The following is a 23,110-nucleotide window of genomic DNA, read 5'->3' as shown; positions in this document are numbered from 1 at the left end:
ATTAAACATGCAGATAGCTGAGGAGCAGTATATATTACATTTTTTTTATTAAAGACATGGATAAGCTACAACGTTAATCAGTGAAAAAGATCTTGCCCTTGCTTTTCTTAATGGATTATATTAGTCATTAGATCATTAGAATGAGTTCAAAGCGCTCCCTCTTCGTCTCATACTGTCACTTTGCTAATACCACTCTCTTATGAGTCACCTTCCCTTTTTAGGCAGTAATAAATTTTACCTCTCCTCCTCTCTTCTTCTCTTCCCAGCACCCACTTATCTGATTTGTTGTGTAACTTTCAAGGAAAGGCCCTGTTAACCTGGCTGAGGAGATTGAGAAAGATGCAACTGAAATGAAACAGTGAGGCAGTGAATTAGCTCTGCTGGTTCATATTCTGCTTTGATTTATATTCTTCCAAATGCTTTTGAAGCACAAAACCTGTGCTGGTCTCTAGAAATGAACACTTCATCTCCTCCATCCCCTCCCCCCAAGGCTGACATTAGCTACTTATGCAAAATCTGATTTATGCAATGGGCCAAGGCTTCCATCTGATGCCTTCATCACTTCCCAAGTGGGGAACTTGATACAAAACAAGTACTTGGAGAAGTGTTCTTTGCCCCCCTTCCAGCACAGGCGTGCTTGGACACAGCAGGCTGCTAGGAACAGCTCTCTGTCTTCACAGCAATAAACAATGCCAGTGAGACAGGAGATTGGTGATGGGTATGGGACCTTTTCAGACTTGGGTCACTGGCTTAAATTCAGCCAGTCATCAGGTGCTGGAAGTCGTTGCTGTCTGCAGGGTGCTTGATGGTCAGCAGGAAATGTGTTGGAGAACTCTGTTCCATCAAAGCACTGTCCACAGGAGCTGGCACTAATTGGCCAGCCCTGTAGGTGGTTTCAGCAGTGAAAGCAAAGATTCTGAGCCACCCTGTCAGTCAGTCCTTAGAGCGGATTCACATCATGGTAGCAAGGTAATATGCTGGGACACATGCCTAAATTTTGACCTATACACTTGTTCTAAGAAAATCACTGCTTTTTCATACTTCGAGCTGGGAAATTGGCTGTGAATACCACAATTATTCTAACCTCTTCCCAAAAAATACAGGACAACAGTTTTCAAAAACTTTGTCTTTTCCTTTGATGCAAGAGAATAATGCGCCAACCCCCACACATGCTGCTACTGTGCCCAAGGAGCTGCGAGAGTAACAAAAACTTGTAGCTCCTAGCTGACTCATGGGACTAAATCCATAGCAGATCATGGAGTGCACTGTAGGAGAAGATCCTGGTAAGGAGGATTTTTAAGGGAAGCCTGTTGTGCAGGATCAGATGAGTATTTTGCACCCTGACTCTGGTAAATAAGATGGCCATCATATAATGAGAAGTGTCTTACCTGAAGAATGTAGAATTGAATGCTTTTACAAACACCATCCTAAGCACGTTGCTTGGTCATCTAAATGGTTGTATTTGAAATAGCTTATTTGTATTATGGCTTAATTGTCTCCTTCTGTTTGACTCTTCTTAGGAGTGAGCTGCATCTCTTATATTTTCTTGGTTAGCATAGAAGTGTTGCAGTCAGTCAGTCCTAGGAAGGAGTGTTGCCTCTTAAGAGTTAATGCTCATCCAGTCAGAGGGTGTGTTTGGATTTCAGTGCAAACATGAAAGTTCAAATAGTGAATTAAGAACGACTTGTCTAAAACACATACTTCCTAAGCAGTTGAAGAGCGATCTATATTGCACACAAAGAACACTTCAAATAATTTCCAGGGGAAAAAAAATGTTTGTAGAACTTTCCATCTGTTTGCAGATTATTCATGGCTAAATTAATAGAATATTCCTACGTTATTTGGTTATGGCAATGTGCACCTTAGAAATGCCTTGATAAGGTGTGCTACAAAGACCAGCTGTATTTAGAACACAGCAAGACTTGTCTGACCTGGTGGTACATTAGAGGGATATTTCAGGATTCATATTATTTGTAGTATAGTGGTTTCCACGATCTGCATTTCTGTTAAAGGTGAGGTCATGTACAAAAACACTTCTGTTGTAGAAGATTAAATGAAAAAGGTTATCTCAAAGTTTCCTGGAACTAATGAGAAGACTACAAACCTGAGATGCTGGAATGGAAAATTTCAGTGCCCTTTGGATGAGGCCAAGTATTTATTTTTTTAATTACAGGATTGCATTTATTTATTGATAAATACTCCTGATTGCCTTTCACTGTTTTTGTGTCTTATAAAGTTTTTACTTTAAGCAGAGTTCTGATTTTTACAAATGAAATATGGGGCAAAAGGGAAAGTCTCACCGAAGACCACAAAGCTCTGGATGCAGAGACCTGAACTGCATGGTAGCTGTACTTCATCAAAGATGGTGGTTGCTGCTGAGTCTCCTGTGCTGGTAGCCAGATCTTGTTTGAGTTATGGCCTTGGCTCTGCACACTTTATTATGCATTTATTAGGCTTGTAGCATAGCTTGGTCCCAGAGATAAATTTGGGCAGTTGTCTGATATTTCATGTTGTTTTCTGGCTTTTTTTCCCCCTTCAATTTCTCTCATTACAAGTAATGTAACATGCAGTTGCAATAAATTTAATCTGCTGACAATGTGTATGTCTGGTATCTGATTCATCTTTGATTTCATGGCTGAATCCCAAAAAAGGGAGAGAGGGAGGAAATTGGGGGATCATGGTGGCAAGCAGGATTTAGATGCTGTTAGAGATGAAGTATCAGCAAGACTTGCTTAAGCAGAAAAGTAGCTAAAAAGAAACCAGTGTGCACAGGTGGAAAAACACTAAAACTGGAGATAAGAAAAACGCAAATTAAATATCAGTGATTTAAGAATGAGTGTGTAAGGCCAGCAAAAAAGCTGCTGTGTGCTTGTCATTGGAGCAGAGAGAGATACATACAGGAACTGACACTGATGGCGGGAATTCACCCATCCAGTTCCATCAGCAAAGTTCATTCAGTCATCCCCTCTACCTCTCCTAGACCACTTCACAGAATACAAATACCTTTGCTACTGTCACTGCTGAATGCTAAATAAATAAGTTAATCCTCTAATAAAATTTAGACATGAAATAAATAGGTCAATCCATTTATTCTCTAACTAGGGTTCAGAAGGATAATGAGGTTTGGCTGGAGGCGGCATGGTGCCCTGGAAGCAAGTTGCTGTTTAGCCTCCTAATGATTGTGGTATGCTTAATCCTAATTAATTTCAAGGCATTCTTTTGTTAAGGCTTTTAAAAATTTAGCCTAACAAAACACTGAAAAACAATATTTTGAGACATGAGCCCACCAACAGACAGAACTTTAGTGTCTTGTGCTTCTGCTTAGAATAAGTATAAATTTCTGTGGTCTTGGTCCTGTGTTATTCTGTAGGTACTCACCTTGCATCCTCTCACCACTGCTTTACTACCTATGTAATTTAGCTGTGCAAAGTCCTCAGAGAGGTTACTCGTTCATGTCTGTGTGCCAGACACTTCCATGTCTGTTCAGCTGCCCCACTGATTTTGTAGGTGGTTACATTTCTGAAGAACATCTCTGAGCAGTCACAGGAGTGCTTTCTGAATGATCAATGCAGTAACATTTAGTTTCATTTCCATCCTTCTCCGCAGGGGAAAATGTGTCAGTCTGTAAGCCATTGTATGAGGTATTTACCATGATGAGGACATGATTCAAGGAGGTGGCCTGCCTTTAGCAGCAAAATGGCAAATGCAAGGGTATTCCCCCTTTCTGATGATTTGTAATCTAACTTTTATGAGAGTACAAAAGAGTTTTGTTTCTTTTGCCTAAGCAGAAGACCTATTCTGGTAAAAGATGGCTGTGGATACCAGCTGAGGTCTTGTCATGGTGCTATGTTCCTCTCTCTTTAGATGTGACTTGGTTGGAAAAGAGCTGCTTCATTTGTTGTCCTATTTCATAGTGTTACCTGATACCATTAAAAGCCTGCTGGCCTTTTCTTAAAATGTGCTGCTGTTCTGGGCAAGTAAATTAAATCCCTGTGTGACATTTGCTTATGTGAGAATTAATCTGTTATGAATCACATTTTAAAACTCAGATGAAAAGTGCTACAGAAATGCAAAATATTTATTATGTCTTTTATGAACAATTCTCTTGTCATGTATGCATATTCACTGCAAATTCATATTGGCATTTATTATCCAAAACTGTTCTGCCTTTTTTGCTGTTATTGTTGTAGGATTGATTTCAGTACAGTCTAGTTTTTGAGAGGCTTTCTTTTTTGAACTGTAATATGCAAATCACAGCAGTAGCAGAATCTTCAACTTCTTTTCCCTTTAATTGAATTTAGCAATTACAGTGCCATGGCACCTATGTGAACTGCCATATGTTATTCATCTTTCTTATTGTTCTCAATTAGGGTGTTGTCTGGTATGGAGTTTTTTGTCTGCTTCTTCTGCAGTGATTAATATAATAGAGTTATAATCTCACTTATAATCAAACTTTCAGGAAAGGTTATTGGATTTGAGGTGACTTGTATGCAAGCAATTTCCCAGCAGCCAAACCGAATGCTTGCAATTTATGGGTTGTCAAACCTTTATCATTTCATGGCCAGATTATTACTACATCTAATAGACAGGTTTCTGGATTGTTGGGTTTTGTTTTTTTGGTTTTCTTTCCATTTTAGGGGCAGTATCTGAGCTTCATTAACTACAGTGTAATATTATAGGCGGCCGTATTTTTCAGATACTTTGTAATTGGCTTGTTATCAAGGCAGCACAAAGCAATCCCCTGTCTCCATGAGTTTTCCATGCGTGGTGAGGTATAAGCAGAGCTGACTGGAAAAAATTATTTGCCTTCATGAAAAAACACAGATTTCTTCTTTCAAACTATATATCCTCTTATGTATTAGGAAGATTAAATTTATATATTTTTATATATACTTAGAAACTACCTTTGCAAGGAACAGGAGGAGCACTCAGAACAAGTACACACACATTCTCTATGTGGGGTTTTCCTGTTCTCTCCTTGCAGTAAGTGCTATGTGCATATGAGGAGTGATGTAGTCACTGGGCTTGGTACTTCGCGAATGCTAAAAGAGGGAGAGGGAAAGTGTGGGATAGTTCCTTTGCTTATAGAAGATAAAGATTGATTTTATTCATGACTGAAGTAGGTAATTTTCTAGCCATAGAAGAATATATGTTGGGCTAAAAGTGTCTTTGTTTTCTCACTATATAAAGGTTTTAGTTTCAACCGGACTATCATGCTAAGGAACTATGACAGACATTAGAGCATTTTCCCCCAAAACTGACATTTTTCTTGTAACTGAGATCATCCTAAGTCTCACCTGATATGCTGAACGCTAAGGCAGGACAGAGCTTTCTAATCTATCTGAAATAATAAGTGCAAAATTGAAGGAAGTGTCAGCACCCGTGAGAGGGTACATCATTGACAAAATGGAAAGGCAGATATGATTTGATATTTTTGAAGTGGCTGGCTAGGGAGGGAAGGTACTACATCAAAAGTATCTGAATTATAAAGGCCAACATTTAGCAGCTCCAAAGGTTTTAGGGTGATCTTCATGAAATAAATGGCAGCTGCAACTCTGTTTCTGACTGGGTAGGTATCCATGTGCCAGAAAGCCTCTGTCATAAATTGATAGCCCTGCTGAAAGTCTAGAGGCCAAGGAACAAATTGTCACTATTATTTCTATGAAGCTAAGATTATTCTGTATGCTATAGTGTAGGTGGTGCTAGCTTTACCCAGTACTTAAGCCCCCTAGAAAATATGAAATATTTTGATTCTTTTGAGTGCTGTTATATTTCAGAATTGTTTATGTTCCAATTGTTGATGAACAATGATCTTTGATCAGCCTTCATCTTCCCCACACAAGGTATTAAAAACTTCAAATAGCAGGCTGCTATCAAACCCTTGAACACACTTTAATGTTTCAAGTAATAGCATTAAGTTGTGTTTTCTGTATATTGCTCTCTTCAGGGATTGAAGACTGAACTGTATAGGACCATGGAGGTTGTTTTTTTATGGCTTTATGTATAATTTTTCACCACCCTATTTGGTGTGGTTTGGGTCTTGTACACTTCATTTACTACAAAGGACATGCTCTTACCTTAGTACAAGGTTCTATCTGATTTCCATCTACCTGTACCAAGTTAGTATTTCTTCAAAAGACCATTTTATTGGCTCTGTGGGCTGTGAAGTGGTGTAAAATGTTTACCAAGCTCTAGTTGTCTGCTGTTTCCAAAGAAAGACAACCTTGCATTTAGAGGCATTCTGCAATTTGTATTTGAAACCTTCAAAAGTAGTAAAGCTTATACAGCATTTTAAAGGAGAAAAGCATATGTACAACATTATTCAGGATCAGGCTCTGGGAGACATTACAGTGGCCTCCCAGCTCTTAAAGGGGGCCTACAGAATAGATGGGGATGACCTTTTCATGTAAAGTAGTGATAGGATGAGTGGTAATGCTTTTAAATTGACAGAGGGCAGATAGACATTACTCAGCAGGAAGAAATTCTTCCCTGTGAGGGTGGCGAGGCACTGGCACAGGTTGCCCAGAGAAGCTGTGGATGGCCCATCCCTGGAAGTGTTCAAGGCCCGGTTGATTGGGATTTTGAGCATCCTGGCCCAATGGAAGGTGTCTCTGCCCACGGCAGGGGGTTGGAACAGGATGATCTTGAAGGTCCGTTCCAACACAAACCACTCTATGATTCTATGCTAATTTCTTTCAGAGTCACCCTTTAAGCATTTGTGGATTTGCATGAGTTTCTTTGCAAAATCAGTCAAATGTACCATGTTATTTTTTCAAATAATGCCTCTCACACTCACTAGACAAGCAGTAATGAAAACTTTATTTACCATTCAAACTTGACATCAGCAATCATCCTAAGAGTACCCACTGTATGTGAGAGCCTTTGTCTCACAAACGTGCTAGAAAGGGATTCCAGGTAATGGTGACTGCAAAAAGAACTGTCAGAATTAGCAGGTTTTATTTAAACTTCCTAAGTATCAGATCCAGTGCTCATACTGACTTCAGTTCTATTTTCTATGCAAATTGAAAAATTGTATGAAAACTGACTGACACATTTGGAAGGGACCAGTGTATAAAGGATAGCAAGAGATGGTCACTGTAAGTCAGGCCTGTTATTTTTGGCTTTCATATCAGGGTGTTTAGCTCCTGGCAGAGGTCTGAATATCAGGTATCTCAAATCACAAAGGTTTGAAGATTCCGCATCTCATTTGTCTGTGCTTGAATGCTGAATTATAGCTCTGGAGGGAGGATGCTGGTTTCATGCACCTCACCAACTTTCTTCTTGTCTCCATCTCCTTCTGTTCAAAGTTCCAAATCAATTTTTCTCCAAGAATGCCAAAAGCTGAAAGTGACTGCTGTACCTTTCCTCCCAAAATCAGCCATGTTGGTAGGTGTATGATTACATTTAATGGGAAAAACAGGATTCCTCTGAACAACAGTAAATTCAGTAAAATTCAGTAGTTGTTCAGTGTTGAAGGCCACCAAAAGAACACAGTTTTCTGTTTCAGCAGTTCTGATTGCCTCCTTTTACACATTTCTCGTAAAGGAAAAAACCTATCAACCATATCTAGAACAAGGGCTACAGACATACTGAGACTTAACTAAATTAAATACCCTGAAAGCTCATCTCCAAAGATGGAAATGGTTTGAAAGTTTCCTCACTCTACAAGTCTTTGCCTGCATGCTCCCTTCAGGACCAGTTCTATGTTTGTAAAATGTGGACAGAAAAGGCATGTTGTTCTTTTTTTTTTTTTCCTTTAAAAAAAAAAAAAGCTAAACAGTTTAATAGAAAAGCCATTAAAACCTTACAATTGGGATGAAAAATGCTGCCTGCAGGAACTGTGAAAGTTCATGCTGTCAGATATGACATACATGCACAAACGCCTATGGGCTTATTAGAGCCTCCATAGTGACATTCTGTCAGCAGTGTATTTCTGCTGCATATGACCTTGCAGTATTTATTTTTATCTAAAAGGCAAAGAGGGAGGGAGCATTATTCAGTGAGGCTTGGATATCTCCTGTAACCTTTATGGAGTCTCTGCCAACAGCTTCATAACAGTCTATAGCACATTCACTCCATGTAGGACTCGGGTTATTGAAAAGCCATAGTGGTAAATCCTATGTTGCTGGATGTCACTAGAAATAGGAGAACTCTCTGTTTGCTCTTCACTGTTGTGTTACAGCTTACACGTCTGCTGCCTCCACTAGCTTATTCCTGGAGGAGTTTATTTTCCACCCTTAATAGAAGGCTGCCAGGCTGATTTAAGGCCAGAAGCGATGCTTTCAAAAAACCATGGGTTTGTTGAACCTTGGATCATTTGACAGGTGGTCATAAGGTTTTGTTTGAAGTCAAAGAAAGCTGAATATTGTCTGGTTTTAAACAACATCCCTTGCCACGAGATTGGGCAGCCTTGTGCTAATGCCTCCAATTAGGAAAGGAAGGTAGAACAGTCACGAAAAGAAAAGTGACCTGCGGGTGAAATGCAAAATGTAGGCAAATTATGTGAATGGTGTAAAAGTGAAATAACAGGTAAGATCTCTCCTCTCTTAGTAATATGGTCATTTACAGTATGGGCTTTTAAAAGCAGCCTTATTAAAACTAAGTCCTAAGCATCATTCCTTGCTGTCCTGTAGAACACCAGTGACCTTCGTGAATTTAAGGACAACATGGGTGGTTTCAAAGAAGTAGCTTAAATTCACTCAGCTTACTTTTGAATTCCTTTCATACTGTGCTGCATAAAATACTGCACCAGTTACCATAATGCATCAGTTTGTGAAATGAAGTGCTTCCACTCATCCTTAGCTAGCAGGAAAGTCATCTGTCACCTGAGTGGGAAGTGGAGGGCAAGGATAGTTGTGTTAAGGCAAGCTGTCCCCACTCATGTGCCAGATCTTTCTGGGCTCCTGAATCACTTTGGTACTTCCTGCACGTGCTATCCGATGTACCTGCTCATTCCAGAAGTAACATTCACTGTGGTTTTGTTCCACAGGGATAAGCACTGGGAGGCACTTAGGGCTTAGTGCAGATAGGAGACAGCACTGAGGTCAAAATTCACTGTGGGGCTGCAGTGCAGGAGCCACACAAGTTTCATTTACACCAGCTTACCACTGAGATGTCTCACTGTGATGCTGATAATGGTAATGGCTTTGTGGTGGGGACTCACTGAAACCATCAGCTGTAATCACTCTGTTGGGCAGAGCCAGTTTCTAAACTCTTGAGTGTCATTCTGGGCTGTGTAAAATCCGTGTTATGAGCCACAATCCATTTCCAATTCACCCTGCCATCCATTCCTTGTTCTGTTATCTCCAGGCTAAAACTAGAGTAGAGAGATAGTCTTTTAATAAGACAGTAGTTCTTTCATTCTACAGCTTACAAAAACCAAATAAAATGGGATTTCTCATTTATGCTATATCTTACGAAAGTGAAAAGAGCATAGAATAATTGTAACCAATATAAATACACAAGTCATAACCTTTCTAGCATAACTATGCCTGTTTCTAGAAAATTAGAATGTCAATGAGCTAAAGGTAATTTGTTCAGGATGCCAACAGAATGATAAGTCTAACTGCTTGATTTTTTTCTCAGTAGATATTTTCAGTAAGGCTGAAAAGTGAATGCAGTTGGTCAGAAGAGCTTTGTATATCTTTGCAGATACACCTCGAACCACCTTTTCCCTGACAATCTATGTGACTTCCTCAGTTTGTTTTTTGAGGCAGAAATGCTTAGTTAGGGCTGTGGTGACATTTCAGAGACATTTAAGTATTCTTTTTGGAAGAAGAAAACTCATATGATGTATCATGGTTAGTCCTGTTTAATTGAATTTCATGTAACATTTCTCTATTATAGTTAGGCTTTGTGCTGTTGAAATTTGTTATTTTTTAAGAGAAACATTTCTCTCTTGAGACAAAGAATTGACTTATAAGACATGCTGAAGGTAGGATTGCAACATGTGAGATGATTGGCATGCCCCATTCAGTGGGCAGATCCCCTGTGGCCGTGCTTTTTGTTTTTAGAGCAAAAGAGCTGTACAGCTGTACATTCATCCATAATGTGCATCGAGAGCTTGAACTTCCACAATTTGTACTCATGTGAAACCCATGTTGAAGCCCCATGGGTATTTGCTTGCATGAAGAGTGGAGACTTTTTCCAGCTCTTTCACTGCTGGAAAAAGTAGTGTCCTTATTATTTCAGTCAATTCACAGTTTTCAGAGCCCAAAAGTGTGATAGGCAGTTTGCAGAACAAGTAAAGAAAAAATGGCTCTTCCTCAGCAGAAATTGAATTTTTAAGCAAATCACAGTGCAATCAAAATAAGAAAAGCAAACTGAGGAGACAAGGCACAGAAATTATGGTTTGGCATTGTAGCAAAAATATTTTGAGCTACGTGTGCTTCAATGGTCACTGTTGATGTGACTGAAGCTCCTCTTTGTTTCCATGTGTGCTGTTGTCACTGCCTGTCTCTTTGTAGCTGCCAGCTGTCTTTTCCCTCATTCTCCTGGACTCTGGGGCAGTGACTTTCTAAGGTACTCTCTGTAAGGAGGTCTGGCCTTCAATGAGTCTCCTAGGCCCTGTGGGGGAATAAAGTATTTTAAATAATCCATTAGTCTTCCTTGGTACATGCTAAAGAAATTTTATTAACAGATGATACTGGGAACATGAATTTCAGTGAATTTCTTTGCCTTTACAGGCCAAGACAACCCCCAGACCTCAGCATGTAACAGCATGGATTCAAGGAAAGGGCAGCAAAGATTGGGAGAGTCAGTACTGAGGCTGCTAGTGCTCAGTATTCTCAGCCATGAGCTAGAAAATGAGACACTGCTCAAATTTATAGATGATCCTCAACGGCAAGGAAAGGGGACTGTGCTGATGCAGTGAATGGCAAAACTTTGCTCCAGAGGGGCCTTGTTAAACTTGAGGAATGGTTTAACAGGAGGCTTGTGGAGACACCAGAAGTAATAAGCTCTGCTCTTGCACCAGGATCTGCTGGTGCAGCATCCATTCCCCAAGCCAGGAAGTGGTGGCCTTAAGAAGTCCTGCTGAAGAGGACCTGCAGGTTGTGGAGGACACAGCTAATAACAAATAGGGTAGGCAGGCATCCAAAATAGGGTGGGAGGAATCCAGCATTGAGACAAGTTACTTGTTCAGAACCAGTCAGTGGTGGTGAGGTCATACCTGGGTTGTTGTGTCTGGCCTTGGCTCCCCTTCCCAGGTCAGGGGGGATGTGGGGAAACTGTCAGGGCCCAGTGGGGCTGCTGTGTGTTCAGGGGCCTGCAGGATGTACCCCCACAGAGATGGGCTTGCTTAGGCTGGGAAGAGGTGTCTGAGACGTGAGCTGGAGGTGGCCACAACCACCCAGCAGGGAGATACAAAGAAGGCAAAACCTAATACCTCTCTGCCATAGCAGCTGATACAATAGGTAATGGCAACAGCTTCCCACTTGGGAGGTCCAGGTTGGATTTCACAGACTCACCAGGAGCAGGGTGCAGTGCTGGAACAGTTTGCCCAGTAGGCTGTCAAATCTCCATGCATGGAGGCTTTTGAGACTTGGCTGAAAAAAGTTGAAACTGCCCTCATTTAGTGTTGTTGATGGTCCTGCTCAGGGCAGGACATTGGATGGGGTCCTGTGGAAGGACCTTTCAGTTCCTGTGGTTCAGTGACCCCATTTTAAAACAGTGACAGCAGTGGACAGGCTGTTTGCTTCTTTGTGCTGGAAGGTCCTTGAGAGGCCGGAACCAAGACCAGATGACTGGAGTCCAGTCTACTGAGATCTGATTCCACCAGGACATGTAGTCTTCATCTGAACCATAGTCCCTCCTTCACCTCTGCCACTGTCTCTAGAATCGAAAGGAGAATCTGTTTTATTTCACAGGAAAGGCACATTAGGTAGAGTTTTAATGAAAGAGTTAACAGCAAGAAGCAGATGAAACTAGCTCTTTTAAATAAATGTTGCCGTCATAAATATGATTGTTGGCAATTGAGCAGCTCAAACCACTAATTCCATGGGATGTCTGATTTTACCACATTAAGGAAGCAAGCCCCTCACTTTTGCATTGTCTTTTCCAATTGAAAAATGGATTTTTAGCATCCTGAGGTTTAATCATTTAGTATTTCTGCAACGTTTTGAATTTACAAAATGCTGTCTAAGTGTGAAGTTTAACTGTGCTGTTGGAGAACACATAAGTGGTCAAAGGCCCAGGAAACAGAAACTGTGTAAGCTGGTAGAATCATCCTCTGTCACTGATTGCCTCAGCATTTTTCAGCATGTCTATGAACATTCAGAGAAGCTCTAACTCATTGTCCGGCCCAGGGGAAAGGTCATTGTCCCCTCACTTTTCTTCTCCTGGACAACCGGTATGTGGGTAAAGCTCGCTTATTTTCTTACACATGAATGTCAGGTGGAGTTTTTGAATGAGCAAGAGGAAAACCACCAGCCAGCTCAGCTTTCACAGTAGAGCAGAAAGTCCTCAAAAGGTTTCTGCCATCTGCATTTCTTTCTGTCCCCTAACTGATGTGCCAAGGCACTCTCCTCCCTTTTCATCCTTGCAGCAATGACTTAGGAAAGCACAGAAAGTATGAGGAAGCTCTAGGGCTAAAAGATGAGTGAAAAGGGGTTTTGCCAACCAAAACTGGCATGCAGAACTGATACTCAGGTTATTGACGGGCAGATGGATGGAAATGGTGTGGACTAGAGAAGGAGGAAGGATGGTTGAACCTCAGGATGGGCAGGGATTTGGTGACAGATGCTTTATGCTATGAGGCATTTAACAAGCTCTGGATAGGATCATCACATTTCCCAATACTTATGTGACAGTTGGCCAACTAATAGACTCCTGGCACTGTGTGCATGGATGTACATTCATGTATGGGGAGAAGATGATGACAACAACAAATTGAAATGTATGAGACATTAAAATGCATCATCTTGTCATGATTTATCTTATTTATGTTATCTGTGGACCAATTTCGTGGTTCTCCAATGGTCTGAGTTATGACTCTTGTGCACTTAAAGCTGACATGATGGCAGCTTCTGCGTGATGAGTTTAATCCTGACACAGGATGCAAAAGGAGGAGGGCTCCACCAGAGAGATTTAATGAGGTGCCTTCTCTTGTGGCTTTCTAGTTCTTCAGAGGACTAACTTGCAGTACTAACTACTTATTTAACGTGGTCTCTGACGTTACTGAACTGTGAGTGGCTGCAATTCTGTTCTAGGCACATTTCTATTCGGGTACTTGTGCGTCACAGTATCGCTGAACTTTTTAATTTTTAAGCTTCCAGCCTCCTGAGTGTAATCGAATAAGCACACTCGAGGGCAAAACAGCAACGAGAGGAACAGCACTAGGCTTCCTTTCACACCCTCCCCTTAACTACTGCACACACTGAGTTTCTGAACAGGCATTCTGCCTCTCTGCTTTTACTGACAGGACCAGCTTTCTCTTAGCTTTCCCTTTAGGTCTGTCTTGCTCAAGATGACAGAAAATTCTCCCATCTTCTCATCTCAGAACAGGCATCTCAAAAGCAACTTGCCATTCGCCTCTGTCAGCAGCAAAAGAGAAGATGCATATTGGTTAATCAGCTGTGCAAGGCTGAATTATTTAAAGACTCTTCTGTCATTCTCTAGGAAAGATTTTAATTTCAGCATTGAATTTAAATTTTTAATTAACTAACTGCTTTTTTTCAATTCAGTGCTTTTTAGCTGGGAGCAAATGTTGCTGAGTCATTTAGGGATTGGGCTGTAACAGCATCTGGCTCTAGCTCCTGCTACAGAAGGCAATACCTGGAGCTTTTGTTTTCTTCTTCTTCTATCTGACTTTCCTTTTGAAAAGCTGGACCTAAACTGCTTTGCGAGAAAAACATCTTGTATTGTTGTCTGTCTAAAGAGTACTGTGATGAGATCCAGCTTTTCCATATGAATATGCCAGGGATTATTGGACTTTAACTGATAAATAGTAATAAATCTTTAAAGGGTGTTCATTTGGGCTTCAGCTCACGCACTACACTGAGCATAGGGAGGAGACAGGGGAAATCTGTGAAAGATTTGTGTGAAGGTCACTGCTAGGAGACTCTTCCCTCTGTGTGTAATGCTTCAAGGTTGCCTCCAAGAGAAGAGTTAAAATAATAAAGAAAATTTCTGGGACTGGAGTGTGAGAAAAGGAAGGACTCCTGTCTTTCCTAACTTCAAGTCACATTTCTATAACACTGCTGCGTTCCCAAGGGCAACAGTGAACTCTGGTTGTTTGAGGGACGAGGTTTTATATGAGTGAAGCCATTGAATTTAGGAGAAATCATATGGGGCAAATCAAATTTGCTTGATGCCTTAGTAACAGGACAAAATTTTAATTTATTTTGCTTTGATGGATTATTGGCCTTCCCCTTTATACTTGGGAAATAAAAAATACTTGAATAGGAGGCAGTTTTTAAAGAGTTTTGACTTGCAGATCTCAGTTCTGATACCAATCTTGGCTGCATGCTGTTTGCAGTTGTTTAATGTCTGCCCTAACTTGTCCATTTGTAAAATGTATGACATGCCCACAAGAGTTAGTATGAATTCATTAGTGCTTCTGAATTGTGCTTGCATCATCCAGAGAAACATGCTCACATTCCTGCTCGGTATTAGAAGGAAATCCCTGCTCTATTTCAGCTAATGGCAGGAACTCTGATTGACTTCCAAAGAAGTAAGATATCATCCAATTACCATAATTAGATTGTTAAGAATTGTTCAGCTCCAAATTTTGTAATAATTCAAAGGCTGTTACCTTTATGAATTTTAAGTCAGTATAGCTGCAAGTATAGCAGGTTGCAAATCTTCTGGTGCTTATGCAGTCACATTGCATTCAGCACTGGAGACCATTCACATTCTTTGCATTCAGCACATTTTGGAGCCTTGATGAGGCAATTAGAAAATCTGTATATATAAGCCCAGAAAAAGTATAACAGAATCTTTTCTTTAATGTTGTCAGTCAGGTAGTACCCAGTTCTTTCATGGCTTTTGCCAGCTTCTGAGCTCCTGTTACGAGAGTTTTGCTTGAATAGTTAATTTGAAAGTCAAGTGTAAAATGAAGAATTCAAAGACCAGCTCTGTGGGATGTTTTGTGATACTAGTGGAAATGTTCTTTCCAGTCAGCATCTCTAAAGACTATAAAACTTGATTTAAATAATTTTTTTTCTACTGTATAGTCCCCAACAGACGTTGGCTGTTAATAGTTTTTACAGCTCTAATTTAATCTGGTAGAGTATTGAACTTGTACGTGAAAGGTAATAAAATCTTTTTAGTAGGAAGATAGAGTTTATGTTCAGAATAACAATCTATCAGTTTTGCAAAGATTGTTAAATTTCTTCTTTATAAGTGTGATCAGATTAAGTCAGCCTAGCTGTATTTTGAGCCTTGCTTTTCACAGAAGGGTTAGGGTTGGAAGAGACCTCAGGAGAGCATCCAGTCCAACCCCCTGCCAAGGCAGGGTCACCTGGAGCAGGTGATAGAGAAGCGTGTCCAGGTGGGGTTTGAATGTCACCAGGGAGGGGGACTCCACAACCTCCCTGGGCAGCTGTACCAGCGCTCTGCCACCCTCAGTGTAAAGAAATTCTTCCTCGTGCTGAGGTGGAACTGCTTGTGTTTTAGTTGACAGCCATTGCTCCTTGTCCTGTTGCTGGGCACCACTGAGAAGAGTCTGGCACCATCCCCTTGGCACTTGGAGATATTTATATGCATTGATGAGATCTCCTCTCAGTCTTCTCTTCACCAAACTAAACAGGCTCAGCTCCTGCAGTCTCTTCTTGCAAGACAGAGAAACCCCAAATCATCCTTGTGGACTCTGATGGACCCTCTCCAGTAGCTCCTTGTCTGTCTTGTACTAAGGAGCCCAGAACTGGACGCAGAACTCCATATGTGGCCTCACTAGGGCCAAGTAGAGGGGCAGGATCAGTTCTATTGCCCTGCTGGCCACGCTCTTCCCAAAGGAAAGAGCGTGGCCAGCAGGATCCCATTGGCCCTCCTGGCCTCAAGGACACACTGCTGGCTCACAGTCAACTTGTCACCCACCAAGACTCCCTGGTCCTTCTCCACAGAGCTGCTCTTTAGTTGGTCAGCCCCATCACATGCTGGAAATCCTACACTTCAGCTGCAAGTTGGGCTGTTGCCTCCATGTATTTGTCCCAGAAGAGCTGGTGGCTGTTTTCTGCAGTGAACACTTTGCTGGGGACCCCTATTACCCAGTGTGACTTCTCAGACTGCTGTCTTTTTGGGCTGCACACATCTTTCCTGGGCTGCTGCCTCAGAAAGGTCCAAGGATACGATGGGGTTGCACTGACCTCACTGAGCATCACAAGGTTGTTGAGCAGAAGAACCTGACCTGGCTCTCTCTGTGGTTTTCCCCCCAAGACTGACCAGGAAGGATTCAGGTCATAAGCAGTTAGTAGGGTGCATTCAAAGCTATTGGGTAGCTGTCAGATGACCAGCTTCTCAACGGGCTTGCAATAGGATCCCAAGTTTACCCCATTCCTAGGCCAAAGGAATGGCTCTGTCTTGAGAACATCTCAGGCTTGCCTCAGCATTCACTGGCATGAGTTTCAGGTGGTTTGTGCATCCATATCAGATAAGGATGTTGGGCCAGAGATTGTGGGAATGCACTTCGTTGTTAATGTGGGTTTAAGTTGTAGGCTTACCAGTTTATATTTCTTCATTTGAAAATATTTTTGGACAGGTGCTTTGTTCATAGTGTGTGCATGCATAGTACTTTAACATCAGTTTTCTTGTTTATAAATAATCTGTTATCTCATTAGTCCTGAAGAGTAGAACTTGAAGCTGTCTTCATCACCTCAAAAACATCTTGCTACTAAGCTGATAAACCATCCTTCCTTTTGTGTGACATGAATGTTAAAATGTTGTAAACAAGTTTCCAAAGGATCAACAGCAATTTTTCATGCAGGATACATTAATTTGTCTTGTAATATTCCCTTTATGTCAACTGCAATAATCTACTGTGCTTAAAGCATAAATATCTTTTCATGTGTGTTTGTCTGAAGTGACAGCAAGTTGCCAGAGATGTTATCAGACACAACATATGAGGATGAGTAACACCATTGCCTTATGACTGCAGCTATTTAAAAGGCAGGGGAAAATTATCATTAGAAGCTGAATATTATTGTGGGTTTTGCCACACAGTATGTGAATGTTTAGAGGGAATATGAAAAATAAACTATTTGCATTTAGACCAGCACTTTCTGGAACACCACAGAGCAGTATCAGCTAGTAGGGTTTCTGTCACATAATGCAAACATGGGCATACTGGGGGCAAAACACTGACTGCTGCTCCCTTTGCAAACCCTGGGTTCTGTGTGATAATGATGAATGAGCTCAGGACCCCAGAAATGCTAAGTGCCTGGGTCTATGGGTGTATATCTAGTTACAATTTGATTATTTTAACTGCATCTCTTCAATATCAGCATTGCTTTGTGCAGCCAGAGTCCAATTTAAAACCTGTAGTGAAAGACTCCTGCAATGACTCACTGGTGAAGATCTTTGTGATAAGTAACAGACCCTTCAGAGTCCTGAGCAGCAGAATGTGACACTGGCAGCATGTACCATGATGGGGCCTTTCATCTCAGCTTATGTCCCCTGATACCTAAATAGCAGCAGAAGTTTGGTGGAAGCTACAGTGCTTTTTCTAGGTATTCACCCAGGGGGATCCCAAGAGTCTTATTAGAGCAGCAAGCCAATAGGAGAAAATAGGTGCAAGGAAATTCTAGCTGGAACCTTAGAGTCTTACAGTCTACAGAATGATCTCAAAGCATGCCACATGGATTCCCACTGTGGGGAAATGCAAGCAAACAGGTAGCTTCTGGTTTTGCTGAGAAAGTCTCTTGCTGTGAAATAGAATATTCTTGTATCCCTTGGCATGGATGTGGAATTGATCTTCAGGGGATCTCTTAACTCTAAGTAGCAGTCTCTAGGCTGATCCTGGAAATGGTGGTCGTAGTGATCCTGGAGGGGCGGGGGGCATTGCAGGAAACAGTGACAACCAGTGCCTGAGAGATTTTGCTTTTGAGGGAAGCGATAAGCAGAGGGATTTTTGTTCAAAATGTATCATTTCTCACATCAGATACATTAATTATTCCTTTGTGGGTGCCATGGTTTAATCCCAGAATCTTCAAATTCTGCTGTATAAGAAAATGTCTGTGGTGTTAAAGCAAGTACCCCCATTTCAAATTTGGAAACTGTTCCCTTAACACCAGAGCTAAATGAGGCTCTGATAGTTCCTTGCTTGGAACTTACAAACTAAAAGAGCAGTAAGAGCAAAAAGAGAACACTGCTGCAGACAAGGAAGTCACCCATGAGATAGCTGAACTTTCAAAAACAAGAACAAGGTTGTGTTTATTCTCTCCTCTTTTAAAATAAAATAAACATGTTTAAATATAAAAAATACAACCTCTCATAGCTCTAGTATTTGCCCAGGTAGGTGATCTCTCCAAAAGTATGCCCTGGGAGGACAGTTCTCACAAGATTGTGGTGGTGGTGAGGCCAACACAGTGTAATCCATTATAGAGCCATGGTTTCCTAGGCACCATTTCACAGCAGCTGGTGTGGGGCTGTTCCTCCTGGAAGAGCATCCTGGGAGAGTGTGCTGGTGTAACCCCATCATGGCAAACTTGTAGTCCTTTTAGCAATATAAATCAGTAGGTACAACTGGCCATGGGATGAGTAATAAGCCACAACTGCACAGTGTGAGCCCTGCAGACAGAGAGTAGAAACAACAAAAGTCAGAACAAAGGAGATTCATTACTATCTCACAAATTTGCTGTAGCAGCTACCCTGGTCTACTACTGGAGTTCATTGATGTTTCAAACTTGACCTCAAGTCAGGGCATAAGAGGGACTATCCTTGGCAGCTCCCTTGATTTAGAACCACTGCAAGGAAAGAAGGAATGAGAGCTGCCTTTGTTATTTTTAAAATCTGACTCCCTGATGCAAGGCAGTAAGACGAGCAAATGGCTCTTGCACCTGGCAAGTTACCATCAGCAATTATTGCAACACTTACTGTGTCTCTGCCACCAGCAGAAATCTCTTTGCTCCCTTTCATGTCAGAGATTTCATTGTTCTTATGGGGATGGTAAAATTAAAGCCACAAGATTTACTGCTCTAATTCTCTTTTGTTTGCAACAAAAGGGAGCGACAGGGAAGGATGATACATGTGGCTGGATTTTGTTTTGTTGGGGTTTTTTCTCTTTTACTGACCAACAGAAATAACTGACAAAAACTGTTTGTTTAAACTCATCAAACAATTCCATTAGCAACTGTATTAAAGACTACTATTTAGATAAAGGAATCTTGTTATTAAGAAAAAAAAACTGTGACTGCGTTTCACTCTTCTCTGTTTGCAAACCTTGACATCTGAGCAGGCTGTATTTTATGTATTTCTTCATGTTTCTTTCAGTACAGATGTTTTCTAGTTTTAGATCTGTCATTAATGTGGTGTAAATGTCAAGAACACTGTTTTTGACAAATATGTCAAAAATGCTGTTTATGATAAATGGATGTATGGGGAGAGAAAGAGTGTTTGACAGGAATCCAGTTTTCAGTTGTAGCCCTTCCATTATTGCCCTGTGTTGTGACCTGGGATGATTTGCCTACTCAGACTTTTTCAAAGGGGACATCTGTGAACACAAGTGCAATTCCTATGTTCTAAACCAGCATCTGGCAGTGAGCTATTCAAATCCGAGCTCTTGACCCTCGGTTCAGTGGAGAGAAATGAGAACAATCGAATAAGGACAATTCACCAGATGCCTCGTGGAAGGACGTGAACTGCTGCAGGAGCTCAGAGTGGCTGCTTTGCACCCTGTGGTCCACACCTTACACACTGAGGTGAAAATGAGGAGGAGTCATTTGTAGCTCTTTGACAGTATTTCTTAGACACCCTGGATATCATGTGAGCCATGCTCAGTGATCTAGGAGATCTCTGAAGCTTCAACCTTGGCATTTTCAAAAACAAGCTTCTGCTCTGGTTAAAATTCATGCACATTTAAAACTAAGTTTCAATTACAGCCCTGTTGAGCCTTAATTTCTCTCTCAATGAAATTAAACTCTTCATCAGACCTGCATGTTTTCAGTATTAACGGACAGGCTGCATTAAAGGATGCTCCAGGTAATCAAGACAATGAGATTCCATTAACTGACCAGTCTTGCTAGAATTTGTGGAATATCATACTTTTTTTTGCTTCAAGGGTTGGTCCCTTCCATTTGCCAGCTACAGGCCCCAGCGTGCTTGTTCTGTGGACAAATTGATAAATTAGTCAGCTGCCGAAAGGGAGTCATTTGACTCACCTGAAATGAGCAGCAATGGGATGAAAATACATTACTTCTGTCCCACTGGATAAGCCTCAGATTGTATTGAAATAGAATTAGGCCAAGGGAGTCAATGTACTGGATAATAATGAAATGTTTAATGTGGATTAGCTGCATATAAAATTAATACATTAGAATGAATTGCTGGAGAAATGAAACTGTGTCAGACCTTTATCCTGTCTCTAATATTAGACTTAAAAATGCTGTGGTCCTCTGTTTATAGAAGAGCAAAAGAAAAGCTGTTGAATTTGTATTCTTTATTTGGGTAAGAGAACTAGATAAAGTATTATAAATAAGCAAATATGTATATACCAGAGCTGTCAAATCAGGATCCCACTGAACTAATGTTAATATATTTGGGTATGGACCAGACCTGAGAGGTTACAGACAAGAATCTAAACCTAAAACACCTTAATCAGCTGTGTGGGCTTTTTCCTTCTGGGAGTTAAATCTAAACATAATATTTTTTTGGGGCCATTCAAAGGTGAGTTGAAGTCTCGCTTTATTCTTAATAGGTTTAACACAAAACAGGCAAACTTTCCAAACTAATTGGCAAATATAATCTTTGACTGTGAGGTATGGCAGGGCTGCAGAATGAGCTGAGACATAAAACTTGAAAGTATTCATCTGTAATCTAGGAGGCTTTGGGGTTTTTCTAATTTTTAAAGCTTTCTTGTTGCATCCTCTGTTCTAGGTTCATTTCTGTTTCTCAATGCATCAGAGAGGCCGAGCCCCACCATCCTGAGCCCTTGGCTGAGGAGCAACAGTGATCAGTGTGTAGTTCAAGTGGCTGTGTACAAGTTTTACCAGCCGAGTGGAGAATATATTGCTCGTGTCCATCCCATTGATGAGAGCAGCAGTGAAATCCTATCAGAGCAGAGTCCAGAGAAACATGGGTAAGTCTCATCCCCTCATTTGACTCACAGTTTGAATTGAGAAAAATCACTCGGTTGTGAGGCAATATAGCTACAAAACACATGCTGCACATCTGAGGGGAGCAGGACACCACACTGAGGAGATGCTTGTCTTGCATGGGTCTAAAATATTGTAAAAAGTGGAGATTGATGGTTATTTTATTATACAAAGCATTAGCAAAGTTCTGGATCCGTGTAACTGAGTCTCCAAGTCAACATCACATTTATTCTCAGTGCTTGCGTGTACAGATAGAGTGTGGATACTCATCCTAGGGTTAAAGCTTTTCTGCCTAATTCTTTCTGTCTGATTGCTTTTTACTACTTCTTAACCCATGTATAGTGTTGGGCTTAGAATATCTACTGAGTCTTTGCAGTTTCATGTGCCTGCATACATTTTAAGTTTTGTCTTCACTTCTCTTCTTTTTGCCAATAAAGCTGTTCAGAACTACTGGCAGGGGAGGAAAGCTTTTGATCTTTCAAGGGTTGCAACTGTTTGAAATGTTTTATCCTCTTTGTGCAATTAATCTTGATGATGTTTTAATTTGTCAGACTTCCTGTGTATTCTTCTAAATTTTTGTTAGCAGCAAAACAGCAGGAGATGAACACAGTAAATATTTCAAGATGCTGTAGGAGTAGAGTAACTCGGAATTTAATTTGGATATATGTGAGGCTAATGTTCTACCTGCTCTATATACTGACTTTTAAAAATTTTTATTTCTTACCTTTGTTGTGAAATGTGTTAAGAAGCCTAATTTTTACCAAACATCTCAAATGTTCTTTGTTTTGATGCGATAGATTAGAGAGTTTCTAATAGCAAATCCTGCTAGCTTGTGCTCATAACAAGATGTGATTATCTGATGACTGTCTACAGCAAATTCTGTATCTTCCAGTAGCAAAAGGAGAATGTGCAATAAAAAGCCTTGTAGGAGATAACCTAACTCATAGAAACAGTTTGAATAGTTGTAATTCTCATATAACACATGGCCTATAAAAGTGAGGAGAAGAGCTTGTGTGTGGATCTAGATCATACTTAGTTCCAGCAACATCATCCAAATTGTAAATTGCTGTTGATGTCTGGGGAGAGGTAATTAGAGGAGCCACAGCAGCTGTCTTCTTCCTTAGCTCTTTGCAAATGCTGTGCTCTGTGTCACAGCTAATAAACATGCTTTGTGCAAAGTGCCTCCTGCGCTGGCACTGCCACTGCTCCTTGGCACTCACAGGGAACATTGCTGTGTGTAAAATGCTCTGGTCTGCATGGAGGAGCTCCAGCTCAGATCTGTGGGTGGGCAGAACTCACCAGGAGCACAGGCAAGTGCCAAATGTAAGGAGCCTTGAAGGGAAGGGAAAGATCTCTTTAAATACGATAACAAATTCCTACCTTTGCCATCTGCTGGAGATAACACGGATGACTCAGCTGTGTGTTGCAGATGGAGATTGTCACCACAGTAAAGAGGGTTTGTGCTTTTACAGAAGGTGGCTTTGGTTATAGCTTGGCTGTCCCATATGCTTGCCAGAAGTGCAGCTTGCTCCCCACCAGCATCTCTGTGGTGCATGGAGGGGTAAGGATGCGCCTGTGGCTTTCATGGATTTGTATGTCTGACTACTTGGTACTCTGTGTGCTGTAAAACTCCAGTTGGAGCAACCAGCTGGTTCATTTTCCCCCCTCCTTTGGTTCTGTCCCTTCACTGTGAGAGGCAGTAGCTCTTCTCCCAGCTCGGCAATGCAGAAAAACTCTGATACTGTGCCCACATAAACGTCACATGGGGATAGTTAAATAACTTCTGATGGACTACAGCCACAGATGAGAAGGTGGCAATTTGTCACCATTTGCCCTGAATCTTCATTCCAGAATTTGAGCACCCC

General features: G+C 41.1%; 1 protein-coding gene across 1 annotated transcript in view; it reads left to right on the top strand.

Annotated features, from left to right (window-relative positions):
• The window catches only part of ALK (ALK receptor tyrosine kinase), a 313,122-nt gene that overhangs the window by 124,574 nt on the left and 165,438 nt on the right, over positions 1–23,110 (top strand). Inside the window, 1 exon segment of the mRNA XM_032103223.1 lies at positions 21,028–21,229. Within this exon segment, the coding sequence (XP_031959114.1) occupies positions 21,028–21,229 (202 nt within the window).

The sequence above is a fragment of the Corvus moneduloides genome, chromosome 3 (assembly GCF_009650955.1).
Source record: "Corvus moneduloides isolate bCorMon1 chromosome 3, bCorMon1.pri, whole genome shotgun sequence".
Taxonomy (NCBI): Eukaryota; Metazoa; Chordata; class Aves; order Passeriformes; family Corvidae; genus Corvus; species Corvus moneduloides.
This window is presented reverse-complemented; position numbering and strand designations above follow the sequence as displayed.